At 49.6% G+C, this 26,953-nt stretch overlaps 2 protein-coding genes across 4 annotated transcripts; one reads left to right on the forward strand and one right to left on the reverse strand.

Moving 5' to 3' along the window:
- The first annotated feature begins 2,510 nt into the window (after positions 1–2,510).
- Positions 2,511–16,026, forward strand: LOC310835654 (armadillo repeat-containing protein 6-like). Of its 3 annotated transcripts, none has more exons than XM_083720539.1 (8): positions 2,511–2,880; positions 4,812–4,938; positions 5,071–5,153; positions 6,061–6,631; positions 9,266–9,411; positions 10,045–10,176; positions 11,634–11,771; positions 15,279–16,026. In XM_083720539.1, exons 2-8 carry the CDS (start codon positions 4,818–4,820, stop codon positions 15,489–15,491), a joined length of 1,404 nt encoding a protein of 467 aa, XP_083576665.1. In that variant the 5' UTR covers positions 2,511–2,880; positions 4,812–4,817; the 3' UTR covers positions 15,492–16,026. The 3 variants fall into 3 exon arrangements, with proteins under 3 accessions (XP_083576665.1, XP_083576666.1, XP_083576664.1); XM_083720540.1 differs by lacking the exon at positions 2,511–2,880 and adding an exon at positions 3,169–3,299; XM_083720538.1 differs by lacking the exon at positions 2,511–2,880 and having other exon boundaries at positions 4,187–4,938.
- A 2,882-nt stretch (positions 16,027–18,908) lies between these two features.
- On the reverse strand, positions 18,909–26,301 carry LOC310835476 (uncharacterized protein; the record flags this gene model as incomplete). Its single annotated transcript, XM_083720103.1, has 6 exons — positions 26,138–26,301; positions 24,516–24,608; positions 24,087–24,239; positions 23,337–23,432; positions 22,020–22,416; positions 18,909–19,300 (listed from the first exon to the last, which is right to left on the reverse strand). Exons 1-6 carry the CDS (start codon positions 26,150–26,152, stop codon positions 18,909–18,911), a joined length of 1,146 nt encoding a protein of 381 aa, XP_083576229.1. The 5' UTR covers positions 26,153–26,301.
- Positions 26,302–26,953: the final 652 nt, after the last annotated feature.

The raw sequence follows: 26,953 nt of genomic DNA on the forward strand, positions 1-26,953 counted from the left end.
TAAACACACATGGTATTTTCGTAAAAAGCTAATTTAATTTACAGTAACAATTATGCTTATAGACTATTACAGAGCAGTGAATATATAGCTCTGAAAAGACTGAAATGATATTTAAATAAATCCTAAACTATCATTAAAAGAATAAAACATAAAATATTGCTGTCGCACAGTAATAGCACTTTGATTAATAAGTGAAATAGCTAATTTAAGCTTACTTTGAATAAGGCTGAGGGTTCATTAAATAAAAATAATATCTCAAAGTAAATGCTTTAATACAGTTAATAAAGTTAATATAGTATGCCTAATACTGTATGTAAATACTGTAATACTGTATGTAAATAACAGGCTTTAATTGGGTCTTACACCCTAAAAATATTTAAGTATTTGAAAATAACTAATACAGTACTATAGTAATATAGAAATACAGTACTAAACTAGTACTAATATTTCGAAACTGAAAATTTAACATTCTGTATGTATTTAATTCTCTATTTTATAAAGATTTTTAATATCTGACAGTGAGTTTGGAGTAGCCCAATGCAAAAATCCTGAGGATCCATGTGGATCCGTGCTTTGTAACCACGTTTTTGCACCACTGTAACCCTAGGCAACAGTGGGTGCGTGATTTTTTTGGTGCAAGATGTAGCCATGGACATGCTATGTGATCTGATGGTGAATTTGGGGTGACCCAATGCAAAAATCCTGAGGATCCATGTGGATCCGTGCTTTGTAACCACGTTTTTGCACCATTGTGGCCCCAGGCCACAGTGGGTGCGTGATTTTTTTGGTGCAGGCTGTAGCCATGGACATGCTATGTTATCTGATGGTGAATTTGGGGTGACCCAGTGCAAAGATCCTGTGGATCCATGCTTTGTAACCACGTTTTTGCATCATTGCAGCCCCAGGCAACAGTGGGTGCGTGATTTTTTTGGTACAGACTGTAGCCATGGACATGTAATGTGATCTGATGGTGAATTTGGGGTGACCCAATGCAAAAATCCTGAGGATCCATGTGGATCCGTGCTTTGTCACCACGTTTTAAATGGGGAGGGAAGGAAAAACACAGAAGGAACAAGAAGCACAAGAGGGGTGTGCGGAGAAGCAGCTGGCTAAGAATGCAGGGGAGGATCTGATCTGATGGTGAATTTGGGGTGACCCAATGCAAAAATCCTGAGGATCCATGTGGATCCGTGCTTTGTCACCACGTTTTAAATGGGGAGGGAAGGAAAAACACAGAAGGAACAAGAAGCACAAGAGGGGTGTGCGGAGAAGCAGCTGGCTAAGAATGCAGGGGAGGAGTTTAACGGGGTGGGGGGGAGGAAAGGAAGACAAAAGTCCCCCCCCCAAGCCAGCCCTAGAGCACGGAGAGGAGGAGGTGGTGGGCTGGAGCCTGCACTAAGTGTGACTAGGAATTAGAAGGAAGGACTCGATCCTTTCCTTAACCCTCTGCTTGCCAGGAGGGCAGGGGATTCCCTGCTCTTTGTTGAGTTTGAGCAAACGCAGCAACAGAAGCGGGTGGGCAGTAAGACCCTGAGGCAGAATGCAGGAAAGCAGCAGCTTCCACCTTCCCTCCGCCCGCCCGATCTTATTTTTGCCTGATTTTTGCCTATTTTTGCCCCTGCGCTCCGGCGAGTCAGCTCCAGGGACCACACATTCGCTCAATAACACGCACAGACATTTCCCCTTACTTTTTAGGAGAAAAAATCTGCATGTTATAGAGTGAAATTTACGGTAATAATTTTCTTAAATTATTGGGGGGGCCAGAGCCCCCTAAACGAATTTTTGAGGGAGATCGGGCCCCCTCAGGCCCCATGGAGTCGGCGCCTATGCTCACGTGTGAGGGCATCTCACAAACGGGAAGCCACTGCCTTCTCTTGGGCTACCACCAACCGGGCACCCTGGCAGCCTTGTGTCAACCTTGTAGATGCAGGGTTGCGTGGGCAGAGGACTTCTGCCCACAAATGGGGCATCTTCTACCCTGGCCAGGCTAAACATGTCCACTCCCTTCCAACCTTTCTTCATCGGACTGTTCCCCACCCGTTCCAGTTTGTCCCTACCCTCCTTTAAAGTGTGGGACCCTCAACTGGGCACATTCCCACTGATGTTCAAGGAAATCACACCTGACCTAGCAGGCCTCTCATTCCAGGCACCGTTTTGGAAGGAAGCAGCACTTTCTCTGTTTTTTAAAAGGTTTTTTTTTACCAATATGGTAAGTTCTAGACAAAAACGAATGTGTGACTGATTGTGTATCACATCCTCTTTCTGGAGATTCCTGCTTTAGCCGGCCAGTCGAAGCCGGTCCCAGGATTGTGGCCACTGTCGCCTGCTGAATGCTTCCGGGAGCCGCAGATGAGAGCGGAGTGCAGGGTGGGGACCAAAGGTGGACACACGACCCCAGAAGGAGCACGACATGTCTCTTACCAGCCTCTTCCCGGCCCTTTCAATCGGGGCGCTCTCCATCTGGCGCATGCGCACAAGGCCCAGTTCCGGCTCCCGGCTTCTCTGCGCAGGCGCAGTAAGGTGCGTGGTAAATGGACGGAGGCCTCCCGCCTGGGTCGAGCAGGACGAGCGGCCTCTGCGGCGGATTAGAGGCTAAGGAGGCCATTCCCGACGGAAGGCTGAGCGAGCTCGACGCCCCCCGGAGTTCGGGTTGCCTCACGGCCAGCGCAGGCGCAGTACGCTAGCGCCTCGACGCGCACGCGCAGCGCCGTTAAGCTAGCCGTTAAGGGGCGGGCCGGTCGCGCTCTGCGCACGCGCTGCCTGTGCTTTCGCCTACGGCAGCCGCGTGGAGACAAACTTGCTCAGCGCCAGCCCCGCTAACGACCCTCGCTGCCGATGCGGAGTCCTTGACGGGACGGCGAGCGCCGAGGGACACACCAGGTGAAGTGATGCAATAAGGGAATCTTGCGGGGGGGGGGTGCGCTCTGCACATGCTCAGAGCCCCGGGGTCCCCCAGCCCAGTCAGGGGCGGAAGCCGTTGGTGGTGGGTGGCAGGAGGGAGGGGGGGCTCGCCGGCACTCTGCGGATGCTCAGAGGCACAGCTGCCTCCAGTCTTGAGGACTGGAGACTCGCCTCAGTCTGGAGATTTGGAGCTGCTCTTCATACTGCGTTTTGGTATTCAGGTTGTGCTTCGGGGGTCGTGACCAAAGAACGATAATAATGATAATAATATATAATAATATTTGAGCCCCTGGAGGCATCTCAGCTCCAGCGGTTTGGGGAAGCAGCTGGTTATCTCACCACCTTTGAGCCCAGCTTTCAGGCCAGCTTCTAAGACTGGGTGCCTGCTGCCAGTCACGGTAGACTGACGTTTATAATCAACTAAAATAATAATAAACTAAAAAGAGGCATTCTGATCAATTCTTCTGTATGTTATTTCACCCCCCCACTCCCCTACACCAGTGCTGAGCCCTGACCTTGACTTTTAAAAAATAATTTATTTAATCATTTTCATATTTTTTATACTGCTATTCATTGCCAATCTTCCAGAGACCGACAAATCTTTAAAGATAAAATTAATGCAAAATAATCCAAATATCATAAAATAATGAACAAAAGGCAACATGGCCAGCAGGCTACATTTTAAAATGCCATTCAAAAGCTATGGGAGCACATACAGTACGATAAAACCTTCTATTAGCAGCAAGGGGAAAACAGATCAAGTTTTTAAAAGGTCTGAAAAACCTCAGGCTGCAGATCTTCTGAAAAGGAAATTCATAGGGGATATTCAGGCAGGATGCAGCATTTGGAAAGGGAGGATTTTATTTTTCAGATCTGTGCTGCTGATTATCCTTCCCGCCTTCTCCATGAAAGAATGTCTTGTTCATGCACAATCTGAAACTGATTACTCAGCAGAAAAGATCCCCTTGCGTTCCATTGGACACTCTTCCAAGCAGTGGTAGAAACTCAGACATATAAGCTAACCAACAAATCGCATCTTAAACCGAGGTTACAGTTGCCAGAACCAGAAAGACCAGGTTTGAAATCTGCACTTGGCCAGGTAGCTCACGGAATTACCTTAGGCCAGTCTTTCTCTCAGCCTAACCTACCTGGTAGGGCTGACGTGATGATAAAAAGGGAAGGGGCGGGGAGACGTTTGTATGTCACAATGAGCTCTTTGGGTTAAAAATAAGCAGAATGTCTAGTTGCCATTTTTGGACAAGACGGCTCTAAAGTCTTACTTTATGCATTGACTGTGATTGATTCTCAGTTAAACATCTGGCTAGTTCAGAGGACAACCTTGAACGAGGTTAAGAGCTTTGAGAACTTAAAGAAGAAAAGTCCCCTGATCCAGGGACAGTCCACACATCTATTGGCCTGTTCCGACCTCTTTAAACTCTTTAGCGACTGCAGCCTTGGTTTAAGGACCCATTTGGCACCTAGCTTATATATCTGAGTTTCTAGCACTGACAGGGGCATAAGTGACCGCCTTGGTCAGTCTAGCTCAGTATTGTATACGCTGACCAGCGGTGGCTCTCCAGAGTTTCAGCCAATATCTCTCACGGCCCACGGAGTGGTCATTGGGGACTGAGGCTGAGCTTGTCTGCAGGCAAATTGGGTGCTCTAACCCCTCAGCTACGCTCCTCCCCTTTCTTTGGGGATCCTATACAGTATCTTTCTTTTTTTAAAAGAAGACACACCACCATACGTAAACCGTTCTCTTGTGGACGCTCCTTCCTTGGAGGTTTGGAAGCCGAGGTTGGGCGGCCGTCCGTCTGTCATGGATGCTTGAGGAGAGATTCCTGCATTGCAGGGGGTTGGACTAGATGTCCCTTGGGGTACCTTCCAACTGTAAAACTCTTGTCCCGCAGGTCGGAATGGCGGCCAAGCGGATCACCCAGGAGACGTTTGACGATGTTGTGCAGGAGAACATCAGCGACCTTGGCATGGATCCGGAAGAGGCTGTGATCGAAGCCGTCCAGCAGTTTGAGTCTCAAGGTGTGGTTTTTGCGAAGACATGTTTTTAACTGGCTGGGAAGACCTGAGATGGCACAGCCTTCTCTGCTGTTCTACGAATCCCTTCTGAGGACCCCTACTCATTGCCCCCACCGCTCTGTGTCTTTTCTCCAGGTGTTGACTTAAGCAACATAGTGAAGACAGCCCCCAATTCCGCCTCTGTGGATGGGCAAGAGCCACAGCATGCTGTTTTGCAGGTGAGAAGGGTGCCTGGGGCCGCCCAAGAAAGGAGGAAACCCCAGGGATCGCTTTGGGAAGGGGTCGTGGCCCAGTGGTACTACAAGGACCTCAGGCTGAATCCTGGGCATCCTGAAGTTGGGCTGGGAATGTTCCCTCTACAGTGGTACCTCTAGTAGCGGAATTAATCCGTTTCGGGGTGCCGTTTGCACCCCGAAAAGTCTGCAAGTAGAGCGCCTCTTCTGCGCATGCACGGGTGGCAAACCCAGAAGTAAACACTTCTGGGTTTGCCACATTCGTATGCTGGAAGTCCGTAAGAAGAGCGGAACGCAACACGAGGTACGACTGTATTCCTATTTAAACCAGGGCTTTAATCAAAACCATGAGCACTAGAATCTTGGTTTATTTCTTAGGAAAGGAGCCCATCTCAGTGGGTAGGCAGCACCTGTTCTGTAATACTGAGCTCAATGGTCTGACTCCGTGTTAAGCAGGTCCCTAGGGCCATAAGCATCAGAAGGTCAAATATATAAACCAGGGTTACAGTCGGCAGAATGGAATGCCTACTTGCCATTTGGGGGCCAGATGGCTTGGAGGTCATCTTCTTTAATAGGGCTTTTGGGTTCCTGAAATTCATTCTGATTGTGCTGATAAAATGGAGTTCTACAGGATGGGGTATGTGTGTGTGAAAATAGCCCAAACCCAGGGACCCCCAGGCAGGCACCTCCAGGTGGTGTGGAGGCCAGGCGCCTTCCTGGCACCCAGCCATCTTCACCTAGCCAGGTGCAAAAGGTATCGCAATGTTATAAACCAGCCCCGTCCTTATATCAGCCATTGTGATCTACCGGTGTGTCGCAATGCGTAGCTGGCGATTTCCCGGATGTTGAAAACCAGCTATTGCCCACCCTACTCGCTCCTTTCCTTCCGCAGACGCTGGACTCCTTGCAGAAGGCAGTTGCTGATGGCGACTCAGGCGCGGTGGACGAGCTGCTGGTGAGCTTTGCGGAACAGTGCCGGCAGGAGATGGCCGTCCGCTACTTGGCGGGCCAGAAGGGCGCTTATCCTGCCGTGCTGGCCGCCTGCCGCCTGGCTTGTGAGGAAGGCTGCTCCCTCCTCAAAGCCCTCCGCGCCCTCTCCGCCCTCCTGGACGGCCAGCCCGACTTCCTCGATGCCCCCGGGCAGGAGCTGCTCCTGCGGGTCTTGCGGGAGCGGCAGGACGATGGCGACCTGACCCTGGCCGCCATCCGCTGCGTCCGGCAGGCGTCCCTCAAGCACGAGCAGAACCGGCAGGACCTGGTGAAAGGCGGCGTCCTCTCCCTGCTGGTGGGGGCCGTTGTCCGCCATGGGGACCGGGTCGATGTGGTCCGGGAGGCCTGCGCGGGGCTGCGCTTCATGACCTTTGACGACGATATCCGGGTGCCCTTTGGCCACGCCCACGAGCACGCCAAGATGATCGTGACGGAGCACGGCGGACTGAGGGTCCTCATCGAAGCCGCCAAAGGTAGGAGCATTGCCCCTTCCTCCCCACCCAGGGGAATGCAAGGAGAGCCCTTCTGGATCAGGCCAGAGGGAGGGGGGGAATTCGACTCTAGCGTTACCGGAGGCAAGACCTCCCTCTCTGTCTTTCCAACGACAATCAAAGACAACCAAGAAGCGGTTTGGGTTGTTGTCGGCTTTTTGCCAAATCCTTTTTATTGATTTTCCAAATTCAACGCCATTTCCCCCAAAATAGGTTTCCCACACTCCACTCAAGGTTTCCTCTTGTTGCTGCTTTGTTTCCCGGGTTGTTTCCAATGCTCATTCCATTAAACTTGCTTGTTCTAAACCATCGGCTCTCTGCTTGCCAATTCCTGCACGTACGATATTTTAACATTTGCAATATTGAGAATTGACTTTGTAGCCTTATTGGAGTTCACCGATTGGGTCTGCGTTGCTCTGGGACAGGAGGAAGGAAGTCAAAATGACACCAAGGTTGGTTCAAAGAAAGAGTTTATTCTGCTCTCCGGATAGCAGACGGCACCTGCGTGGTGAGTCCACAGCAAGTACAAAGAAATGACAGGTTTCATGCAGTTTATATATCCTCCAGGCACCCTCTCACTCCTCCCCTAGGAGCCCAACCACGTCGGTGTACGTACACAGGTTGACATCACATATGTTCCTGCACTGCTACTCTCAACCATAAAAGGATCTTCCTTCCTAGGAGGAGCTGTAATTTCGCAGATGTCAAAAGAGAGTTTGAGGCCTGATATGATGACAACAAAGGAAAATAAAGACTTGATGTGGAAAGTCTGGCCTGAATTGGAGATTGAGAAATGGAGAGATCTTCTTATGAGGAGATCTGAAGACCTAAGGATTACAAATTTGATTAAGGTGGAAGTTAGAGCTTTGGGGATTTTTGGACTTGAAAAGAGCAAGAAACAAGATTTGGAACACCCCATAGGCTCTACTTTTAAGAATGGAGGTCTGGCTGGAAGAAACATGGATCCTGTTGGGCCGGAGCTTCTCCGAGATTTGGTGTTCAATATTAAGGACTATCAAAAAGACCGGCAGAGAGGAACTGAGAGAGAATTAAGAGCCTCGGACGTGAGATCTCCAGGCTGATAGTAGATCAAGACTGGACACTTGTTGGGGGCTGAAACCGGGAAAGGGGGGTGGAGTTTGGGAATCCAAAGGGTTCATAATTACAATTTAATGTGTTTTTATTTTGTTTTTTAATAGTATGAAAATTGGGAAATTCGTGGAAGGGAATCTTGGTTGATCTTAGAAAAAATGTTTTAAGAATAAGAATTGATGGATAAGTTGATGTTTAAGTTTGGATAAGGTAGAATTGGATTTTAAAATGAATTAAACTAAATGAAAATAAGGTTAGCAAAAATAAATTGAGGAAAGGGAGGAAGGAGAAAAAGTAAAATAATAATATGTTAAGATAAATTATTAAGTTAAAGTTGAGAAATAAGTAATAAGGATTTGCTGAGCTAACAATTTGAATTGGAATACAAGAAGGGGAGGTGTGAGGAGGTCTGAGAAATAAGTCAAAAGAAATTAAGCAATTGAAATTTTATGTGTTTTTTAACTGTTTTTTAAGTTTTGTTTTGTTTTGTATGTTTGTTATTTTTTGTTTTTGTTTTATTGTGGAAAAAGCGAATAAATATTCCTGTACTTCTGACCATAAAAGGATATTCCTGTTCCTACTCCTATCTTGGAGCAAGAGGTCACTCCTTCCGAGAACATGCTCTGGCGTTAGTCCCAGACTTGGGTCTCTGCGTCATTTGTGGTCAGAACATAAGATATATCTGTGTCTGTTCTACTGGTAAAGTCAAGGCCAGTCTTGCCGTCAAACTGATAAGGGAGAGAGCTGTGTTCTTGTTTTGCATTTGCTCAACGGCTAAAGTTTATGCATTTTAGCTAAGGAGAAATGGGGATTTTGGTGCAGTTTAAAAAGTGCCCGCACAGTCAGTTTTAGGGTTTGGGAAACCCATTCCTTCAACTTCATGACAGAAGTACTGTTCTTGGGAGACAGAGGGCAGGCAGGTGTGGGGGACTCCCTGGTCCTGAATGGGGCAGCTGTGTTGGTGTTGACCCTGAAAGACCTAAACGGCCTTGGCCCAGTATACCTGAAGGAGCGTCTCCACCCCCATTGTTCTGCCCGGACACTGAGATCTAGCGCTGAGGGCCTTCTGGCGGTTCCCTCACTGCGAGAAGCCAAGTTAACGGGGAACCAGGCAGAAGGCCTTCTCAGTAGTGGCACCCGCCCAGTCGAACACCCTCCCATCAGATGTCAAGGAAATAAACAACTATCAGACGTTTAGATGCCATCTGAAGGCAGCCCTGTTTAGGGAAGTTTTTAATGACTTCTGCTTGTTGTATTTTTGATCTTTTTTGGAAGCCGCCCAGAGTGGCTGGGGAAACCCAGCCAGATGGGCCAGGTATAAATAATAACTTCTTATTCTTACTCTTATCTACAAGTGAGGTTACTCCACAAATTATCAAATCCTCAATGAATCAGTAATTGTCGTTTTTCAAATTCCTTATCTTTCCTTCTGCATGTATGAAGCCCAAAAGCTCACTTTTACTTTTCACAATCCAGGTACGATTCACAAACCATCTCGCTTTCTCTTCCTCCTTCTCCTCTCAGCCTTCCCCGACGACTGCAGTGTCCTGAGGGAGATCTGTGCCACTCTGGGGCGCCTCTCTGTCCGGAACGAGTTCTGCCAGGAGATTGTGGACCTGGGCGGTTTAAACTTCATGGTGGCGCTGCTGGCCGACTGCATTGACCACCAGGTACTACGAATGTAGGTAGCTGCCATGTCAGATCACTGTGTCTGTCCAACCCAGTAGTGCCTACTCTGACTGGTAGCGGCACTCCAGGCAGGAGTGTTCTTATATTGCAAACTGCCCTGTGATCTTCAGATGGAGGGCGGTATAGAAATCTTCATCATCATCTTGGAAAGGAGTCAAAATAATAATAATAATAAATGCCCATTAGCATCTTAGAGACCAACTAAGTTTCTTCTGGGTATAAGCGTTTGTGTGCATGCACACTTCTTCAGATCCACCTGAGTTGGTCTCTAAGGTGTTGCTGGACAGTGTTTTATTCCGACTGCATCAGACCACCTGCCTGAATCTAGACTCCTGGGAAGCAGACGCTCTGCCTTGAAGCTACAGCCGCTCCCCTAAAAAAGAGAATATATTTGTTTTTCCAGTATCTTAGTGTTTGCTTCTCCACCCCAGATCCAAACTTTAGCTGACTTGGTGGGCTGGCCGTCTGTCCTGGATGCTGGAGCCGGGATTCCTGCATTGCAGCGGGTGGGACTAGAGGACCCCCAGGCTCCCTTCCAACTCTGCGACCGTGAGGCTTTCTTTCCAAACCTGTTCTCACGCCTTGGGTCTTTGCCCTTCCGCTGCGGATTGTAGGACCTGGTGAAGCAGGTGATGAGCGCCATCCAGGCGATCGCGGGCAACGACGACGTGAAGGACGCCATCGTCAATGCCGGAGGGACAGACCTCATCGTGCTGGCCATGACTCGGCACCTCGGCAGCCCTTTGGTGAGTGGGTGTCCGTAGAGGAAGTTTCCATTTATTGGCTGGTCTGTTGCATTTATCCCGCCTCTTCCTCCTAGCAGCTTAAAGCAGTGTTAGGTCGTTCACCTCTACAGGTGTAACCCTCATGACCACGATGTGAGGGGGTTAGACTGAGAGGTCCCAACCAGCCCATCACCTTGTCATGGGGAGTGGGCTTGCACGTTCCTATGACCCTTGTGAGCGCAGCCGTCAGGAGTCTCGTACTCCATGCAGGGTCACCCAAGTCAGTAAGGTCAAAGGGGAGGAGCTAGACAAAGCATGATCCCAGAAGTCCTCAACGGCAGAACAGGCAGAAGATAACAAGCGGTGTGTGACAACAGCTGGTCATGTTGTGCAGATGCCTGATCATCGTCCTCCAAAGCAACTACTCTATTCTGCACTTTAAAAAATGGAAAGCGTAATGCTGGTGGTCAACAAAAGAGGTTTAAAGACTCTCTCAAGGTAAATCTTTTAAAATGTAGTATAAACACAGACAACTGGGAAACACTGGCCTGCGAGCGCTCCAGTTGGAGAACAGCCTTTCCCAAAGGTGTCATGGGCTTTGAAGACGCTTGAACTCAGGACAAAAGGGAGAAACATGCTAAGAGGAAGGCACGCTTGACAAACCCTCACCAGGATCAACTCTTGCCCAGAAACCTACAGTATGTCCCCACTGTGGAAGGACGCGTGGATCCAGAATTGGCCTCCACAATAACTTACGAACTCACATTTAAAACTGTGTTTATGGAAGACAATCTTACTCGAGTATGAGTGATCACTAAAGAAGAGGAAGAAGAAGAAGAGTCACCCAGTGAGCTTCATGGCTTAATTGGGAGGGGTCTCCTGGGTCCTATACTGACCCTCTAACCCAGAGGTTTTCAACATTTTTGAGTCCACGACTCCCTTGACCAACTACATTCTTTCTGCGGCACCCCTGTGGGGCTCACTCCTTTCCTGGTGAACCATCAGCCCCTCATCTCTTTTTGAGCACTTTCCCTTGTTGTGTGTTCCCTCAGCCTCTTCTCCTCTCCCCACTTCTTGGGAGTCTTCTAGGCAGCTACAGCTGACATCCCTGGTCTCTGAGCTGCCCCCCGCTGCCCCAAAGAGAGATGCCTCCCAGAGGCCCCTTTCCCCTGGGAAGCCTTATAGCCGGGCTGCTGCAACAAACAGCTGTGCAAGCCTTTGGGAGGCAGCGGTGCAAGAGGGCATCAGAGGAGGGAGGGAACCCCTGATCATCCTTCAAGGCACCCCAGGGTGCCAAGGCACACTGGTTGAAAACCACTGCTTTAACCACTACACCACATTGGCTCTCCTTGGTTGCTCCCAGTTCCTTTCCTTTACTGTACGATAAAATGCCAAAGTGGCGTCAAGCTTGCTATATAATAAAAATGCAAGTGTGTCGTCAGTTGGTTGAACATGGCTGCCTGTGTTTCCGCCCTCAGGTGTGTGAGCAGAGTTGTGCGGCCTTGTGCATGCTGGCGCTGCGGAAGCCCGAGAACTGCCGGGTCATCATGGAAGGGGGCGGGGCCTTGGCAGCGCTGCAGGCCATGAAGATGCACCCCAAGGAAGCTGGCGTGCAGGTAACAATTTTGCGCTGTAAGAGACCCACCCTCTGCCCTGGCGTAACCACAATTGCCTCTGAAGGTATCAAGCCTGGGAAACCACAAGGGTATAAGATGGGCTGCGCCTGGTGTTGGAACTACTGTTTCTGGGGGACGGGGGGCAGGCAGGTGTGGGGGACTCCCTGGTCCTGAATGGGGTAACTGCCCCCCGAAGGACCAGGTGCGCAGCCTGGGAGTCATTTTCGACTCACAGCTGTCCATGGAGGCGCAGGTCAATTCTGTGTCCAGGGCGGCTGTCTCCCAGCTCCACCTGGTACGCAGGATGAGACCCTCCCTTCCCACAGACTGTCTGGCCAGAGTGATGCATGCTCCGTTTATTTCCTACTTGGACTACTGCAATGCGCTCTATGTGGGGCTACCTTTGAAGGTGACTCGGAAACTACAACTAATCCAGAATGTGGCAGCTAGACTGGTGACGGGAAGTGGCCACCGAGGTCATATTACACCTGTCCTGAAAGACCTACATTGGTTCCCAGTATGTTTCTGAGCACAATTCAAAGTGTTGGTGCTGACCTTGAAAGCCCTAAACAGCCTCAGCACAGGGAACCAGGCAAAGGGCCTTCTCGGTGGTGGCACCCTCCCTGTGGAACACCCTCCCATCAGACGTCAAGGAGATAAACAACTATCTGACTTAGGCAGTCCTGTATTGGGAAGCTTTTTATGTTTGATGTTCTATTTTGTTTTTATGTGTGTTGGAAGCCACCCAAAGCGACTGGGGAAACCCAGCCAGAGAGGCGGGCATAAATAATAAAATTGTTGTTATTAGTAGTATTAGTCCTACTCAGAGAAGGCCCATTGAAATTAACATAAACATCTTAACACCATACAGGAAAACCACACAATGAATCCCTAGAGTGCAATATTATATACCTTTTTTACACACTCATGATTTTACTGGTTTTACGAACATTATAATTTCATAAATAATTTACAATTACATGAAGTGAAAACCACTTAGGAGGTGTATCAATGTTGTTTAAGGTGCCATATATTTTGGAGAGCTGTTTCTCTCCTCACCCCTTACATTTGGAAGCCTCTTAAGGTACCATAGGCAACGTCTGCATGATGGTTTCTGAGATCAAGGAGCAGTTTTCTGCCTGCGTAGGGTTTTGACTCAAGATCAAACCTCTCCATTCTGAAGGAAATCAGCCCTGAGTTTTGACTCAAGGTTCTGACTCAAGGTGGTGAGCAGAACCTTTCAAAATGGTGCTGATCTTATTCAAAAATTGCATAGTGGTCCTTGAGATCAAGGCGCAGGTTTCGGCCTACGTTCAGATACAACATTTTGAATCGAAACGGCACTGATATTTTTGCTGTTGCTTCTCAGAGTTCCCAGGCGACGCTGGGCGCTTTCTTCTGCTAACAAAGTGAGTTCAATCATTTTGGAAACTGTTGCTAAACCACCTGAATTACATCTAGCCTATTTACTCCAGGACATTGACTCTTATAGAACATTTTGTTGTTTAGTCGTGTCCGCCTCTTTGTGACCCCCTGGACCAGAGCACGCCAGGCACTCCTGTCTTCCACTGCCTCCCGCAGTTTGGTCAAACTCATGCTGGTAACCTCGAAAACACTATCCAACCATCTCGTCCTCTGTCGCCCCCTTCTCCTTGTGCCCTCCATCTTTCCCAACATCAGGGTCTTCTCCAGGGAGTCTTCTCTTCTCATGAGGTGGCCAAAGTACTGGAGCCTCAGCTTCACAATCTGTCCTTCCAGTGAGCACACAGGGCTGATTTCCTTCAGAATGGAGAGGTTTGATCTTCTTGCAGTCCATGGGACTCTCAAGAGTCTCTTCCAGCACCATAATTCAAAAGCATCAATTCTTCGGCGATCAGCCTTCTTTATGGTCCAGCTCTCACTTCCATACATCACTACTGGGAAAACCATAGCTTTAACTATACGAACCTTTGTTGGCAAGGTGATGTCTCTACTTCTCAAGATGCTGTCTAGGCCTGTCATTGCCCTTCTCCCAAGAAGCAGGCGTCTTTTAATTTCGTGGCTGCTGTCACCATCTGCAGTGATCATGGAGCCCAAGAAAGTAAAATCTCTCACTGCCTCCATTTCTTCCCCTTCTATTTGCCAGGAGGTGATGGGACCAGTGGCCATGATCTTCGTTTTTTTGATGTTGAGCTTCAGACCATATTTTGCGCTCTCCTCTTTCACCCTCATTAAAAGGTTCTTTAATTCCTCCTCACTTTCTGCCATCAAGGTTGTGTCATCTGCATATCTGAGGTTGTTGATATTTCTTCCGGCAATCTTAATTCCTGCTAGGGATTCATTCAGCCCAGCCTTTCGCATGATGAATTCTGCATATAAGTTAAATAAGGAGGGAGACAAAATACAGCCTTGCCGTACTCCTTTCCCAATTTTGAACCAATCAGTTGTTCCATATCCAGTTCTAACTGTAGCTTCTTATCCCACATAGAGATTTCTCAGGAGACAGATGAGGTGATCAGGCACTCCCATTTCTTTAAGAACTTGCCATAGTTTGCTGTGGTCGACACAGTCAAAGGCTTTTGCATAGTCAATGAAGCAGAAGTAGATGTCTTTCTGGAACTCTCTAGCTTTCTCCATAATCCAGCGCATGTTTGCAATTTGGTCTCTGGTTCCTCTGCCTCTTCTAAATCCAGCTTGCACTTCTGGGAGTTCTCGGTCCACATACTGCTTGAGCCTTCCTTGTAGAATTTTAAGCATAACCTTGCTAGCGTGTGAAATGAGTGCAATTGTGCGGTAGTTGGAGCATTCTTTGGCACTGCCCTTCTTTGGGATTGGGATGTAGACTGATCTTCTCCAATCTTCTGGCCACTGCTGAGTTTTCCCAACTTGCTGGCATATTGAGTGTAGCACCTTAACAGAAGCTTCTTTTAAAAATTTAAATAGTTCAGCTGGAATATCATCACTTCCACTGGCCTTGTTATTTGCAGTGCTTTCTAAGGCCCATTTGACTTCACTCTCCAGGATGTCTGGCTCAAGGTCAGCAACCACACTACCTGGGGTTTGCGAGACATCCATATCTCTCTGGTATAATTCCTCTGTGTATTCTTGCCACCTCTTCTTGATGTCTTCTGCTTCTGTTAGGTCCTTTCCACTTTTGTCCTTTATTATGGAAATCTTTGTACGAAATGTACAAAGAACATGTATAGAAAATGTATAGAACATTACAGGTTGCCAGATTCCTGAATTCAGTTCTTTCATATAAAAGACTTCATGGAATGCTACATGACTATTAAAAATCCAGTAAACTCTATGCACCATCTTTATATTCAAGGCCACAATACGGTACATCTAGAGATTGTATGTAATGTGAAGGAGATTATGCGTTGAAATATTTTAGTTGATATTTTAGAATGTAAAATGCTATTTTATTTATTGATTTGTTTTACCTTGTGGGCTTATAGCCGAATAAAGTATTATCTATCTGCTAACAAAGTGAATCGTTTGCCATTTTTCTCTTTCTCGGTCCAGAAACAAGCCTGCATGCTGATCCGCAACCTCGTCTCCCACACTCGGGATTTCTCCCAGCTCATTCTGGAAATGGGCGCTGAGGACTTGATCGCCGAGGCCCGGGCCGCCCACCGGACGTGCGAGGACGTGGCCAAGGCCGCCTTGAGGGACCTGGGCTGCCAGGTGGAGCTGAGGGAGCTCTGGACGGGCCAGAAGGGCAGCCTGGCGCGTTGACACCCGGAGACGCCGGGAGACGGGGGGCTGGAAGTGGTGGGGATGAGCGGAGAGCAAGATGGACTTGCAGACGGGAATAAACGCAGCCCAAGGGAGAAGGAGGGTGTTGGCCTTGGCTGCCATTAGCTGCACAGGCCCCGGAAATTCACCGGAGCGCCGCCATTTAGTTTTCTGCACGAAGTCTTCTGTGCAGTTTATGTTGTTATTTTAAAGATCTGCGGCTTCAAGAACTTGACTGGCCGACCCTAGAAAATGGAGTGGCGCCTGCGGAGAAAACTTCCCTTTCTATAAAAGTGGCCAAGAGCAAAAAGCAGCAACAATGGCTTGGGGGGGGGGGGAGAAGGCTGGCAGGCCTCTTGTTCCATTTACAGCTGTATTTTGGCCAGGTCAGGGCTGGGCCTGGCAGGCTTCTCCACCTTCAGTTAGGCAACCACTGCTCCCTGCTGTCCTCCATTCTTCTTCCAGATGTGTGCCATCCTCTTTCCCCTGGCCGTTCTTTTTCCTCTTGTGTCATCATGCTGCTGGTTTAAAGCAATCCTGTGCCTGTCTCATTATTCTTCTCTATGGTTCTCCTCTTTGGTCTCATGATAGTTACAAGAAAGGAGATTCCAACTAAACATTAGGAGTAACTTTCTGTTGTTGGCAAGATCCGTTTGACAGTGGAATGGTCTCCTTTGGGAGGTTGCAGACTCTCCTTCCTTGGAGGTTTGGAAGCAGAGCTTGGATGGCCATCAGCTGAGATTCCGGCAGGCAGAAAGTTGGACTAGAGGACCGGGGAATCTCTTCCAACTCAACCATTCTCATTCTAGTTGGATAAAAGTTAGCTCTCTCACATCCTCCGTTTCTTTCTTTCTTTTTTTAAAAACAAGTTACAGCCCTTATGAGTGCTAAGAGATGCTTAGGAGAATCTCTCAGAAGCTGGAGCAGATTGCTGGCATTTGGGGCCTTGGTCTCAAAGCATGTTTCCAAGAACTAATTTATGCAACAGACCCTCCACGTATCCCTTTTTTCCAGGCACAGTCCCAGATTTACAGAAGCCGTCCCGGTTTCTGATTGATCCCAGAATGCCCTGCTTTTCCTTAGGACAGGGGTCAGCAAGCTTTTTCAGCAGGGGGCCGGTCCACTGTCCCTCAGACCTTGTGGGGTGGCCAGACTATATTTTGGAAGGGAAAAAATGAACGAATTCCTACGCCCCACAAATAATCCAGAGATGCATTTTAAATAGAAGGGCACATTCTACTCAGATAAAAACACGCTGGTTCCCGGACCATCCGCGGGCCGGATTTAGAAGGCATTTGGGCCGGATCCGGCCCCCGGGCCTTAGTTTGCCTCCCCATGCCTTAGGATGGATGTCCTTATTTTCATGAGAGAAATGTTGGAGGGTATGATGTAAGCAGGGAGCAGCGTGAAGGAATGAGCATAAAAGATGCACGTTGAAGGCTTCAGTTTTTCTTTCTGAAGAAGCTTGTTTGGCTGAGACAGGGAGGAGCTCTCTCGATGTCACTGGACTCCGGCTTCCCTCAGCCCGGCCAGCCTTGCAGACAGTCGGGAGTGATGGGAGACTCTTCCCTGGTCCTAAGAGGAGACATTCCCTACTGGCTGCACCAGGAAGGAAAATTCCAAGAGCAGGGAATGCCTCTTAGAGCTGGGAGGGGGAACCTCCGGAGCCCCAGCGAAAGTTCCTCCAGCCAGTGGTCTGAGATGATGGGTGGGTGGGTGGCATCTGTCTGTCTCGAGAGACAATGGAGTGCGCCTCCAGGGGTGAATGGCTGTGTTGGCAGCACGGAAGTGACCTCCCCAGGGCACATGCCTGGGCAGCGTGTCTGGGGGTCCTGGGCTGCCCAGGGGACAAGACCCCCCTCTCGGCCTCACTGAGGGGTCCAAAGGAAAGCAGAGGAAGACGACTGGCACCAGCTTGACTGCAGGAGTTGCCAGAAGGAGGCGGACAAGGTGCCACCCAACCGCCTTAGGGACTCCACTCTGGATTTGCATAGGGCTTACTCCTGAGCCTTTTCTCTCTCAGAGATGTCCCACAAGGCAGAATTTTCTTCTCGACAGGCTCCCTTCCCAGGTGGACGAGCCCCACCTGCCCCTCACTCCCCTCTATAGCACATCCAGAAACCGCCTTCTTGACCACTGGACCCCCTCTTGGTCTCGTCCACTCCCTCCGCCTGAGCCTGGCTTCGCATGCAGGGGAAGCCCCTGACTCACAGAGGGTTTGAGACCCATTGGCTCCCCTCACCCGATTTAGCCAGCCAATCGAAGCTGCTCCCAGGATTGTGGCCGCTGTCGCCTGCTGACGGTGTCTGGGAGCCACAGGTGAGAGTTGGGTGCAGGTGGGGACCAAAGGTGGACAAACTACCCCAGAAGGAGCACAACATGACCCCCCACAGAGGTACCACCCCTCCCCTACCACCACATCATTATCCAAACAGTTGCAGCACTCCACCCATTGGGCTATGTAAAGCTGTCGTGTGCTGTCAAAAGCTGCCTTGGGTTTTGGCTACGGCTCTTTCCTCCGTCTCCCCTGGAGATTGAACCGGTGGCCTTCTGCGTACATAGCAAGTGTTCCACTACTGAGTTAGGTCTCGCTTACGGAGAGCCAAAAGTTGCTTCCCAGAAGCTTCCAGGTGCATCCCAACTGGCTGCGAGGTGACACTCCCCCCGAAAGGGTTGTTCACTCAACAGTAGCACTGTGTATGCAAAGGCCCAAGTAGATCCCTGATGGATCAAGACAAGCAAACATTGGCCCAGCATCCTGGCCTTGCCTTACAACCTGCGATCCCAGCAACTGGTATTTAGGAGCTTGCTGCCTCCAGCGGTGGAGGAGGGAGAGCAAGGGTGCGTTTCAGCCTTGAAGGGAGAGATGCCAAGAGGCACAGGTGAGTCAGGCTGGTGAAGGAGCCAGGATGTCTCCCCTCTCCCCTGGTCTCCCAGCACTAGAAGAGGTATGAAGAGGGAGAGGCAGAGGCAGGCACTTGGGAGGCAGGCAAAGTCTCAGGTTGCTTGGGAAGGCCCCATGGGAGAAGGAGTTGGGCAGCTGTGGGAAGTGGCCACCTTTAGTCTTTGTCTCCCTGGGGCAAGATCGGCCGAGAAGAATGGCTGTGCTCATTGGGCCTGGCACCTTTGAGGAAGCAGTTTCTTCCAGTAAGCAGTTCACTTACTCCCTTTATTGCTGGCTGGCTCCTTGAGCACCACCCTCCTCCCGTGCCGTGAAAATCCTAAATCACTCCCATAGTACCTCCCCAAAGGGGGGGGATGACCAGTCTGTACACTGGAAGAGGCGTAGTATAAAAAGGGTTACAGTCGCAGGGTCATCCCAGCCAATGCTCCAACCACCCGTGGTGCCCATGTGGTGATGTGAAAGGACTCACATGTTTTAGTTCTGTCCTGTGAGCCAAGAAGAAAGCGGGAATTTTAATGGAAAAGGTTGGCTTCTGCAAAATACCCTGCAACACACCCCAACCGGGCCCCCAAGGTCTGAATCCCCTCCAAAGCGGGGTGCGCCAGAGTCACATCGACTGGGGGTGGATGCGACTGCGGTACTGGGCAATCCACCGCCCCAGCCGCCTGGCCAGCGGCCTCCCCACTTGCGCCCCGCTGCTGGTACTGGGTTGTGGTGGAGGCTGCGGCGACGGCGTTTTCCTGAAGATCTTCCAGACCCAAGAGACCAGGAATTGGAGGCTGAGGCGTGAGGGGGTCGTGCGGGGCGCTGAGGGGGTGTTGTGAGTCTCCTTGACTGAGGGGCGACTCCCAGCAGAAGGACACTGCTGGGGACTTGTTTTTCCTCCTTCCGTCTCTAGCCTGACCTGCGAGAAAAGTAAACAAGTTAGCTCCAGCCCAAGGGATTCTGGGAAACTGGTTACTATTCAGATGGTCCTGAGTGGGGTAACTGTGCCCCCAAAGGAGCAGGTGCACAACCTGGGGGTCATTTTGGACTCTCAGCTGTCCATGGAGGCGCAGGTCAATTCTGTGTCCAGGGCTACTTGCTCCATCTGAGACCCTCCCTGCCTGCTCCCTGTCTCGCCAGAGCGGTCCATGCCCTGGTTATTTCCTGCTTGGACTACTGCAATGCGCTCTCCCTGGGGCTGCCTTTGAAGGTGACTTGCAAACAACTAACCTCAAATGCGGCAACTAGACTAGTGACTTGGACCATATAACTCCGGTTCTAAAGGATCTACACTGCCTCCCAGCACAATTCAAGGGCCTGGTGCCGACCTTTAAAGCCCTAAACAGCCTTGGCCCTGTATACCCGAAGCAGCACCTCCCCATCGTTCAGCCCAGCCACTGAGGTCCAGCTCCGAGGGTCTTCTGCTGGTTCCCTCCCTGCGAGAAGCTGAGGCATCTGATCAAGGCCTGTATTTTAAAACGAGCTTAAAGATATATTTGCAAATGTTTTTATGCCAGGCAGAAGACCAGCTGGCTAAGGACTTTGGCAGATGTTTATCCTCTGGACAAGGGCCTCCCTGATTTATAGCAGGAGCCAAAATTCTCAAAGTTGTAAAAGGGAATTATAGGCTGGGAGCAAAAAGGTTATTGACCCTACATATTACAGAATACAATCAAGCTGCAAAAGCACTAATTAAGAGTTGGTAAATAGTAGGATTTATTGTTTAACAAAATATAATACCATGTGCCTCCCATTAGAGGCTTTAGCCACATTTTCCTAAGGTTAAAGGGCAAGAGCTAATGGGAAAAGCAGCTGGCCAGGAAAGGGGGGTGTAAATTGAAGAGTTTTACTTTAAAAATGTCTTTTCTTCTAAAAAGCTATCTATGTTAATATATAAGATTTGTTGGCTTAAATGTAATGATGCAAAGGATTTAGAAAGTAAAAATGTTAGATTCTTATGTTAGATTCTTATTTCATTGATGGTGTGTGAGAATGTGAACCCAAGATCTCTGTTTAAGACAAAATGTAAGACAGAATGAGCATCTGTTTTAGCCATCTATTTTTGGAATGGAGGGGCAAGAAGGGCAAAAGGTGATCTGGTAATTAAGGTGCCTTGTTGAGGCAAATGTAAGATATATGGCTACTTGTTTGCCATTTATAGATAGAAGGAAATATAGCTCTTTGTCTCCCATAAAAGGTAATAGGAAATGGGTGTATCTTTTATGATTGGTTCTAGCAAACAGCCAATAGGAATTTCAACCAGGCTGCAGAGGCCTGCTTGTTGTGGAGGGTTGCAGGGGCTTCCCCTCCCTGTGCCAGCTGCGACCTCGCCAGCCAGCACAGAGCAGTGGGCACCTCTCTGATTTTGAGACAGCCAAGAGGGCTGGTGGGAGGCTCCAGCTGGGGAGCCCCTTCCCGAGGGAGACCCCCGAGGGGGAAGGCCCAGAGCCAGGGGACTGGGGGTGGGACACCGAGGAGGAGAGGTCAGAGGAATGAGAGGAGGAGCTGGACGCTGACGGGGCAGCAGGGTTTAGGGAGCAGGGAGAGCCTGAGACAGGGAGCAATGCAGAAGAGTCTCCCTTTCCGGCTGCCCCGGGGTCTCTGAGGATGCACAGAGAAATGGAAAGGGATGGACTGTGCGCAGACACACTTTGAGATGATCTAGGAGAGGAGAAGCCTTAGAGAGTTGGAAGGCAGGGACCTGCAGTCCTGGCAATGGCTCCACAGGGGCAAGACCTGGTGTTTAGGCTTGCTGAGACCACTAGGCCAAGTTGTCTGCTCATTTCCCTGAGTGAAGAGTCAACTTCACTGACAACAGAGCCTTGCTCGCCTGCGCCTGACCCCTGGGCTCTGGAAGGAGCTGCTCTGCAGGGAGAGGAGATCTCTGAGGATCCACACAGCTCAGGTGTGGCGAACTAACAGCTGCTCCCACAAGGCACCTGCACACCTGGGGGGCGACCCTGGACCTCGTCCCCTGCAAAGCCACGCCACTCGACCGCTGCGCCACAAGCCCTGCTGCAGACTCTCTCAGCGGCCCTTTTTTCCAGGGATGGACCCAGATTTACAGAAGCCGCCCCACTTTTCTATGTGATCCCAGAATGTCCTGCTTTTCCTCAGGACGTCCTGTTTTCATCGGGGAAATGCATGGAGTTATGTGAGCCCTGAGCAAAGGAGAGAAGTAACTTTTACAACCTTTTGAGGACATCTGAAGGCAGCCCTGCAACGGGAAGTTTTTCAGTGCTCTTTATATATGCTGGAAGCTGTCTAGAGTGGCTGGGACAACCTAGTTACAGATAGGTAGCCGTGTTGGTCTGCCATAGTCAAAACAAAACAAAAAATTCCTTCCAGTAGCACCTTAAAGACCAACTAAGTCAGTTCTTGGTATGAGCTTTCGTGTGCATGCACACTTCTTCAGTGTGTATCTGAAGAAGTGTGCATGCACACGAAAGCTCATACCAAGAACTGACTTAGTTGGTCTTTAAGGTGCTACTGGAAGGAATTTTTTTTTGTTGGGACAACCCAGTTAGATGTACAGGGTATAATAATAAAATTATTATTATTGAATAATACATCCCTATTTCCATTGGATTAAATTGGGAGGGTATACTTGCTGGGCCCCGCCCAGAATTTGAACTCACGTCCACCTGCTCTGGGTTGGGGGGCAGGGAGCGCTGGTCTTGCAGCCTCAGATTCAGCCCCCCTTCTGTGGCTTGCTCCTTCTCCTCGGTTTTTCCTCTTTTGAGGGCACTTCCTGCTCACACTGGCCGCTGGCAGGGGCGATGGGGGGCTGTGGGGGGCTCCCTGCCCCTTGGTGGGGGGGATCTTCTTCCTGCCCGCTCGGGGGGCCCCACTCTCTCTGTCCCCGGGGGGCTGGTAGCGGGGGAACTCCTCGTAGGTCCGGTAGCAGGGGAAGTAGCCTGTGGAGGCGCAGGAGTCGCCCAGGAGCGTTTCCTCGTCATCGGCCAGGTAGTAAGCCTCGTGATCCGCTGTGGCCCTTTCAGGTTGGTCTGGCTTAGCATTGTCATAAGGCGGGACCTGTCATTTTTCAGAGAAGAAAGAAAACAAGGCTGCAATCTCATGAAGTGAAACTGAATCACGCTGGAGTGTTAGATCTGTAGGATTGCAGGGTTGGTTTGGGTGAACTGGGACCCTCCAAGAGTCCCTATTTTCCCAGGACACTTCCGGATTTACAGAAGCCGTCCCGGTTCCTGATTTGCTCCCGGAACGGAACACCCCGCTTTTCCTGAGGTCTCCTGATTTTTGACCTGGCAATATATTGCAAATCCTGAGCTGTGTGTTCGTGTGCTATGCAAAAATCCCAGCCTGGGGAAAACCGTGAAGCCAGCCAAGGACTCTACAGAGCTGCAACTTTATTTCAGACATTGAGATATAGGGGGACATTGCGGTGTTTAGCTGGTAATATATCATGATGTTGAAAAGCATATCTTGCCCATCCCTGCCTGGAACCCCTGGAGATTGGGGCATGCACACCCGTGTCTCTGCATTAATGGATGGATGGGTGGAAACCATCATTGCCAAGCAAGAAGTGAAATAAAGAATAAAGATCCATTGTTTGACCTTGTAAGTAACAACCCTGTACTATCCTGGTTCTCAGCCCCCCTACTGTGGAGTGGTGGGTTGTGTTGCTATTCAAATTTCAGCCCTTATTCCTAAATCTTTCCCTTTGGCCATCCAGATGTTGCAAAACTACAACTCCCAGCGAGCATGCAGTGACCACAGGAGTTGCAGTTCAGTCCAGCAACATCTGGAGGGCCACATCTTCCCCATGCCTGGTTTAGACGCAATCCCAGTCCTGCTCCATAGAAATTTGCGCACTCTTTTCTTGGGAGTTGTGTTCAAGGGCCACCCACTCCAACTTAGGGCCACCCATCCTGCCATCTCACCAGTTCTGGTGGCAGGCAGTTCCTAGGACTCAATTACTACGTGCTTCTGACCTCTTTGACTCTGGGCTCCGGGGGGTCTTCTTTGTTGTTGTCAGGTGGGGGCCACAGCTGCTCTTGTAGTAACCCCTTTTCTTCCTTTTCCTGCAGCTGTGGGACAAATTCCGAACAAAAATAGCAATATGAAGAAGTTTGAAGAACAGTGTTATAAGAACTTAGAATTCTCAAATATAAAATACCTGTTCATAAATGTACAAGGCAAACACAAACCTAAGTATATAAACCACGTGTCTGAAATAGTAGAGGAGAGCAATCCTGAAACCATTTTAACTCTCTCAGGGACCTCAAATATTCCTTTGCAGTGAGGAAGGAAATGGGAAAGTATCTCCATTGTCTTTTTGCTCACAAATCCTGTCTTAAGAGCATATTTGTGCATGAATAGGGTGAGCCTGTGGTCTGGATTCAGGAACTGAGTATTTGCCATTACCAAAGAATGGCCAGGCTGCCCAGGCAAAGCAATCAGTGACCATTAACAGGTATCCTGACATACAGGATGTCTGCTGTAGACCGCCTCCTGTGATGCATGTCTGCTGTAGACCGCCTCCTTCTGTGATGTATGTCCTTGGGGGGGTCTTGGGCTACAGGGTGGGCAATTTCAAAAGTCTACATAAGGGCTTGCACACCAATGTTCTGGGTTCTCCTTCCTCCCTGTGTGGCGAGTGTGAGGACCTTGTTGCAACAGTTCTGCGGTTGATATGCCCCCCTCCCCTTCTGCCAATTGCCCCCTGGGCCGCTGCCACCTACCCATCGAAAATCCAGCAAATCTGTGCCCTGTGGTCTGGGGGGCTCCTTCTTGCCCTCGCCTTCTCCCTCCAGGGGGCCGCCCAGGTCTTCCTTGGGCTCTTCCTCCTTGCTGGCCGCTTTGTCACGAGGTTCTTGGCCCTCAGATGCCGACTGCTGGCAGAGACAGGACCCCCGAGGTGGTGGGTGGGGTGGGAGACAGTGAAGAAAAAGACAGCAGCCCAGAATGAGACAGGCAGGAACCCAGAAGCCAGACTCTCCTGCCCACATTGTTCGCTTGCCAGGGAAGCCCTCCAGCCCTGGCGCCATGGGGGGCTGGTCCATCAGGACGAGTGGGGCAGCCAGCACAAGCTGCCCTCAGCAGCCCCCTGCCTGCCTGCCCCCTTGCTCGCGACCGGTCCAGAAGGTGGCCCTCCTCTCTCTGCCACGTACCTCTTTGATGTCTTCCGAGCCCCCCAGGGTTTCTAGGCTCAGGGGGCTCCTCCTGCACACATCCTCGGAATCCCCAATGTCTGTTTCGGGGAACTGAGGAGCAAGAGGGAGAAGGATGAGGGGAGAGAATGCGTGGCATCTGCCACACAAGCAGGTCTCTGCCCCAAGGAAGCTACAGTAGGAGGCTGACAAGAGGGGGGTGTCAGCATGAGGAAGAGGCAGAGGCCAAGTCCTTTCCAGGAATGTCATCCTGGGGCTCTGGCTTGTATCAGCCATGCTCAGAGTAGACCCATTGAAATGAATGAGAAGGAATAACTCCGGCCCATGACTCTGAATGGGTCTACGCTGGGTGGAAGCTATTGGGATCGAAGCCACGTGGAACAAGGGGGGTTCAAGAAGGAATGATTGTAGCAGAGGGAGAAAGAGAATTATTATTTAGTGATTTGTGTTGTTACCGGAATTTTTGGGAAGGTTGGGGGGTTGTTTCCAGTTAAACGGGACACTGCACCCCAGATCATGCCCCAAACAGACCCCATTCAATTTTGTAAATATCCCCATAAATCCCACCGTAGTTTTGCTGTATTGTATCTTGTTCAGGGTTACATAGTATTCACCTTCCCTTGTAGCACAAAACCTTCAGAAAATTCACATAAAATCACTCCAGCGTTGGATTCACGCCATTCCAATTTTGTTCTGTTCAGGAAGGAAATGGCTACCAAGGGGGAATCTTGGGACATGAGTGAAGGCAGCCAAACTCCCTAAAGCATGAGCCCAGCAGCCCTCTGCCTAGGTGATAATCTCTGGCATCCTGACACCTGGGTGCCAGACAGGTAGCCATTCCAGGGGTAATAGTAAACCCAACTTCAGTTCATTAGGATCTTGGTCAAGACAAAAGCGGTGTGATTAACTCAGGCATAGGCAAACCTGGCCCTCCAGCTGTTTTGGGACTGCAGTTCCCATCATCCCTGACCACTGGTCCTGTTAGCTAGGGATCATGGGAGTTGTAATCCTAAAACATCTGGAGGGCCGAGTTTGCCTATGCCTGGATTAACTGGACCAGGAGAACAGGAACATGTGCATACTCATCTTTTGTGTTACTTAATGGGTGTGAGCTGGAGGTCAAGGGAGGGATGAGAACAAACCTGGTGAACAGGTTTCTGCCAGAAGACCCCTCCCAGATTATGACATAGCTGTCATGTATATATGATATATGTGTGATGCTACACTAAGGTGTTGTCTGTAAAAAGGGAAACATATATATAAAAAGGGAGCCATCCTTTGTTCAGGGCTTCTTCCTGCTTCTTCATTGGGGTGGGTGGAAGTCCTGTTGCACCAGCCTTTTGAATAAAGACCAGGCCTACAGGCTGCTGTTTTGCTCCAATACTCTTGGCTGGTGTCTTTGTTTGGCAATCCAAATGAGCCCAAGGATTTTCCTTTAACAGTGTGCCATAAGCAGCTCTTTCCAAAATACAAAAACCAGTAACATGAACATGAAAATGCAAAATAAAAAACACAATAAAAAATTAGAACCCAAGGCACCCATAATTGAAACACCAGAATAAAATAAGGACTCAAAACACCGTTAGCAATTTCCCGTTAGCAATGGAGATTGGTCCCCTCACCAGTTTCCCAGCCATTGATCTTGAGACTTGGCTGATGGTCACGCTGTCTTTCTCGTTTTCTAATATGTGGTGATTTTTTTTAAGTAACCCCCAGAGTTACTTATGATTCTGATTCTGGCCAAGCCAAGCCAAGCCACCCACAGGCTGCTGACCCAAGGCTGGGGGGGGGGGGTGTGGCCCTCAACTGCAAAGTGAGGTTGGGGTTTTGAGCTGACATCACAAATGGGTTGCATATCTGTCCTTCTATTCTACATCAGGAAGATTTTCCTGCATTTGATCTTCCACATCAACAGAATTCAAGCGTCCCAATCAAGGGAAGACATAGGACCACTTTATCCTGCCTTGGTCAGACCACACCTGGAATGCTTGGTCCAGTTCTGGGCACCACAATTTGAGAAGGATGTTGACCAGCTGGAAGGGGTGCCGAGGAGGGAGGCCATGTGATCAAGGGTCTGGAAACCAAGCCTGATGAGGAACGGTTGAAGGAGCTGGGGATGTTTAGCTTGGAAAGAGGAGATATGAAAGCCATCTTCAAATATCTCAAGGGCTGTCACATGGAAGACGGAACAAGCTTGTTTTCTATGGCCATTTATGTATTATTTTATTAGGACTGGCTATGTTGTGTGGACGCCTGATTATTGTCTTCCAAAGCAACTACTCTATTCCCAACTCAAGAATGGTAATTATCATGCCGGTGGACAACAAAAGAGGTTTAAAGATGCTTTGAAGGTAAATCTAAAAAATGCAGTACAAGCATGGGAAATTGGGAAACACTGGCCTGTGAGTGCTCCAGTTGGAGAACAGCCTCAACCGAAG

This window comes from Podarcis gaigeae (genome assembly GCF_964106915.1).
Source record: "Podarcis gaigeae genome assembly, chromosome: 18".
NCBI classification, from domain to species: domain Eukaryota; kingdom Metazoa; phylum Chordata; class Lepidosauria; order Squamata; family Lacertidae; genus Podarcis; species Podarcis gaigeae.

Bases quoted from the DNA above. Each gene is read 5' to 3' on its own strand.
- LOC310835654 (XM_083720538.1), top strand. From the start codon at position 4,767: ATGTCCCTTGGGGTACCTTCCAACTGTAAAACTCTTGTCCCGCAGGTC. The intron at 6,632-9,265 runs GTAGGAGCATTG...TTCTCCTCTCAG, and splicing joins CCTCATCGAAGCCGCCAAAG to CCTTCCCCGACGACTGCAGT. The intron at 9,412-10,044 runs GTACTACGAATG...TGCGGATTGTAG, and splicing joins CCGACTGCATTGACCACCAG to GACCTGGTGAAGCAGGTGAT.